The 4,690-nt window shown below is 47.8% G+C and overlaps 1 protein-coding gene across 1 annotated transcript; it reads right to left on the bottom strand.

Annotated features, from left to right (window-relative positions):
• Positions 1-1,121: 1,121 nt before the first annotated feature.
• LOC119323572 (peroxidase 5-like) lies at positions 1,122-2,678 on the bottom strand. The gene is made up of 2 exons (XM_037597271.1): positions 2,232-2,678; positions 1,122-2,136 (listed from the first exon to the last, which is right to left on the bottom strand). Exons 1-2 carry the CDS (start codon positions 2,469-2,471, stop codon positions 1,351-1,353), a joined length of 1,026 nt encoding a protein of 341 aa, XP_037453168.1. The 5' UTR covers positions 2,472-2,678; the 3' UTR covers positions 1,122-1,350.
• Between the last annotated feature and the right edge of the window lie 2,012 nt (positions 2,679-4,690).

Here is a 4,690-nt window from a genome sequence, read left to right as displayed (position 1 = left end):
TAAAGGTCGCCCATGGTCACTTAGTTAGTCTGCCGGTGCCTTTTCCGGCTTACAAGGACAATACACTAGGGTAACTAGCATCATCGAAGTGCTAGGCTGCAAGGATCCTTTCCGTAATGCCATAGTTTCGCAAAAATACAAGGCAAGAACAACCGGACCGAAGATCACATATTGCACTCACGCGTCACTACTTGTACCACCATGCCATCATTCATATTGGTTGAATGTATCATTAGCCATCATGGTTGAACGTGAATGGTTGGAGGCTTTTTAGCCCTCTACGCTCTGATCTGGAGAGAGCATTAGGTATGGATTTAGTGTGCAATAGCATCGACATTACAAAGATTGCACATAATTGAGGAGAACTAAGGCAACGCTATAAGGGAGGTGACATTGCTTCTATCGAACCGGTGTTGACAGATTACACCCCTATTCCATAATATAATATAGTAATGCATATAAGTTTGTGTAATCTGTGAAAGTACACAGACTTATCCTAAGATTGGCATATTTCTACTTGCCTTGCGCAACACTTTTATGTCATAGCGAACCAACCTGTGGTTTGATGGTTAGAGAGATTGTGGTATCCCCAGCCCACCAGGGTTCAAATCCTGGTGCTCGCATTTATTCCTGGATTTATTTCAGGATTTCCGACGATGCGCATTCAGTGGGGAGGAGACGTTCCGGTCGACGACGAGGCGCCTACGGTATGTAAAAAAAACACTTTTATGTCATATATATGCTTATTTATTACTCCCTCCATTTGGAATTAACTATCACTAAAATGAGTGTATCTAGATGCTGAAATGGGTCTAGAATAGATACACCAATTTCAGGGATAGATAATTCTGAATGGAGGTAATATTTTGTAAGCATTCTATAAGTGAAATTTCTACACGCCCTTGGTAAACACACCTTCATATATCAGGCCCAACTAGCGTTTCCAAGACGTGTTTGGAAGGAATTGACGCCGCTGGAGGAGAAACTTTGTCCTCTTACTCCGGATGCCATCTTGGCGCCGAGTGGTAGGGGTTTCTAAACAGATAACTATTTTTTTTCTCTTATGATGTTCTTAAATATTTCCCGCTCGTGCAAATGAAAGAACCAGAAAATTCTTTTCAGCTTTAGAAAAGCAAGAAATAGTATCCATGTACATTTTGTTCTTCTGATTTATACACTCATGCTTTTGACATACACTAAGAAGTAAGAACAACGAAAAAAATCACCTCGCGAACTTAAATTACAAGATATTGAAGCACCAAAATTAACTGCCAGTCCATCGCAAAAAAAAAAGAAAAAAAAACATTAACTGCTAGTCTCCCATCAAATGAATAAATTTGTGGTGATGGTCTAGTAGTGGTTGACGATGAAGCACTTCTCCCTGATCTCCCCTTCATCGCCGGTGAGTACCTCGACGTTGCCCATCTTGACCATGGCCGCAGCAAACTTGGCCTGCCACACCCTCTCCACGGCGGCGTGGAACGCAACGATGCCAGCGGTCCAGGGGCTCGTAAGCAGCGTCTGGTCAGAGATGAGCGGCACCTTGCGCGCCAGTACGTTCTTGAAGTACTGATTGTCGAACTCCCCCGGTGTCACCGGGTCCAGCGGCACCGTGGTGCGGTCGCTCATGTTGTTTGTGGACGGCGGGCACTGCTGCCTGAGCTCCGCCGCGTACGACATGTCGATGGACGGGTCGGTCCGGCCGGCCTCGCCGGAGAAGTTATGGATCCGCTGCGTGAAGGAGGAGCAGTGGGAGCGGCCGATGGTGTGCGCGCCCGAGAGCGTGACCATGTCGTCGGCGGAGAGCCCCTTGCGTCTGAAGCTAGCCACGAGCTCATCGACCCCGTCGGTAGGGAACGGCACGTTGTTGACGAGCACCTCGTCGGCGATGGACACGCGGCCGTCGCGGCGGCCGGCGGGGACGCCGTACTCGATGCCGCCAGCAAGGTAGGCCCCGTCACGCGCCGCGAAAGCGAGCACGTCGGCGCAGGAGACGGTGCGCGGGCAGGACGCCTCCAGTGCGGCCTTGGCCTCGTTGATGATCTCGAAGCCACGTAGGCTGGGGTTGTTCGCCGGCGAGTCCCTCTCCGCCGTGTTCCCCGGCGTCGAGTTGATCAGCACCGAAGCATCGCAGCCCTACACGTGTGATCAAATAGAGGAATCAACTGTTAGATCAGAGGTTGAATGGATTAACGGTGTACTGTATAGGAGTGTTAGGATTTCTTGCTTACCCTGACGAAGCAGTCATGGAAGTGCATCCGGATGAGTCCGGCGGCCAGGCCGGGGTTCCGGCCGAAAGCGCGGCGGACGGCGTCGCGCACGATGTCCTCGGCCTGCGGGCACGTGTGCTTGTAGAAACCGACCTCCAAAGACTTCGACGGTGGCGACGCATCCACCACCGCCGACGAGGCGGCCAAGGCGAGCAGCACAACCGCTGCCGACGCGAACACCATCCATGGGGACGACCTCATGGCCGAAGGTTCACTAATGGCCGGTTTGATGGCAGGTGCTCGCTAGCTAGGCTGAGTTCGATCGCCTGTAGCTCTGGAAAGCTAATTCAGCTTGAGAAGAGATTGATCGGAATTGCGTGATGGAATTGATGGTTGATGTGGAGATGAGTTGACGGCCAAATGAGTATATGCGTTGGTGTTTATATATGCATACATTTTGTACTTGTTGGGAAAAATGGCACCGCGTGTTGTGTGTACCGTGTCAACAAGACCAGATCGTCGCTGCATGGCTTTAATAAAGTTTGCTTCTTTTCACCTAACGGCAAATAATCAAACCGGGCCTTTTCTTAAGCGTGTCATACGTACTCTCTAGAAGAAAATTTTGTGGACACCGGCTGCAAAGCCCATCCTGTGCGTACCCCTGCCCAGATTCGTCCACGTGTCCTCTCCTTACATCCGACCGCCGCCGTTCGTTTAGATCGGTTCGCTCCTTCCGTCGGCTCGGGAGCGCTCGCTCGGCTCCAAATACGTGCGATCCCGGCTCCCTCACGAGCCAAGGCCGGCTGAGGCGGAGGCCCACATAGTCGGCCCTTTTGTCTCGCAGTCGCCCCGTTCCAAGCCTCCGCGTCTTTCGTCCGCCGCCGCCGCCGCCGCCGCTGATGGAGGGCACGGTGTGCCCAATCCAAGGTGATCCCGTCTCCGGCGCCGTCTTCTCACTCCCCCACGCGCACCTCCATCTCGCCCAGTTCAGAACTGATGACCCCCTTCCTTGCAAGTCTGAAAGTTTGTGTTTCCTTTAGGCTGTTAGCATGCAATTAGCTCCTTCAGATAAGAGGTTTGATTAAACTGGGACGAACGAAGTGCAACCTAGCAAGCTCGTACTTGATCGGATCGTTTGAGTCGCTCAGTCGAGTTACAAAATCAATTGCATCACTAGTTTCAGAGTAAATAAAGTGTAGTTTCAGACTGAAGGGTGTTTATCTTACAGGAGGACGAACTGTACATTATTTTGCTATACGTCTGACAACTATCTGACCAAACTCACATGCTAATAATTCAATGCGATTTGTGCATGTCTTTGCAGTCGTGAAAGAGAAGTTTTCAAATTGGCAAGGATTTCCCCTGGTCCAACTAGCTAAGATGGTAGAAAAGGGAACAAAGAGCAAACAGGAGGTCACCTACTCATGCAGCAGTCATGCTTCGCCATCATTCTACTGGACGAAGACCCCGAAGTACACCGCTGGAACAAGACAACTGACGCCATGGAAACAACATCAATAATTCCTGATGAGTAGACTTAAAAGTAGGATTTTGAGATATTACAAATCTGGAGTAGACTTCATGACAAATCGTGTACTAGTATATAGCTGATTGCTCTCTTTGACAATTTCCAACTATAATGTACAGTTGTACACTCTATCTTTTTTCATCTAAGATATATATGAATGAGGTGCTTGGCCTCGAAGATTTAAATCAGAGGTCTGAAAATCTGAAACTATCGCAGGTGCTCGGCCTTGATCAAGATTTAACACTTAACACATTCTGTCGCATAATCAATGCAATCTCACAGAAATCCAGAAATGATGAAAAACCATACTCAGTGTAGTACAAAGTTATACCAAAACATTCTAAATGAAGACAAAATTCAGTCTACTACAGTGCATCAATTATAATTCATAGATACACCAAATGACATCAAAAAAGTTGTACTCCTTATAGGGTGCCCGTAATACTAATCATCAAAAGGTAACTTTCTAGCAGCTGAGGACAATGTGGCATCCTGCTCAACCCCAAGTAAAAGACTTGTAAATCCGCCTTGGATAGATGGAGCAGACATGGTTGAAGGTTGCCCATACAAATCATTTGCAAAGGTTAGCATTGTGGCATTAGCGTATCTGCCTTGGATCAACGGTGCAGCCATGATCGAAGATCGCCCATAGACATCATTTGAAAATTTTGGCATGGTATTAGTAATGTCAATACTACCAGCATTCACATCCTGTATCATAGAATATGAAATTGTTCATAAAACATGCAAGTTAAATATGAAAAGGGGATACTGACTCTGAGTCAAATGGCTTACCATCATTTCCTTCGGATCAATGCCGTCATCCCTATTCTGTACTACATTTTTTCGATTTTCTCCTAAAGTCAGACATAAGAATTGAAAGAAAACTAAAAGGATTAACAATAGAAGTATAGAATGGAAAAAGGCTTGCTAGAATGGGTAGGATCGGTAC

Source organism: Triticum dicoccoides, chromosome 1B (genome assembly GCF_002162155.2).
Source record: "Triticum dicoccoides isolate Atlit2015 ecotype Zavitan chromosome 1B, WEW_v2.0, whole genome shotgun sequence".
Taxonomy (NCBI): domain Eukaryota; kingdom Viridiplantae; phylum Streptophyta; class Magnoliopsida; order Poales; family Poaceae; genus Triticum; species Triticum dicoccoides.
Note: the sequence above shows the minus strand (reverse complement) of the source record. Positions and strands in the feature narration are given on the sequence as shown.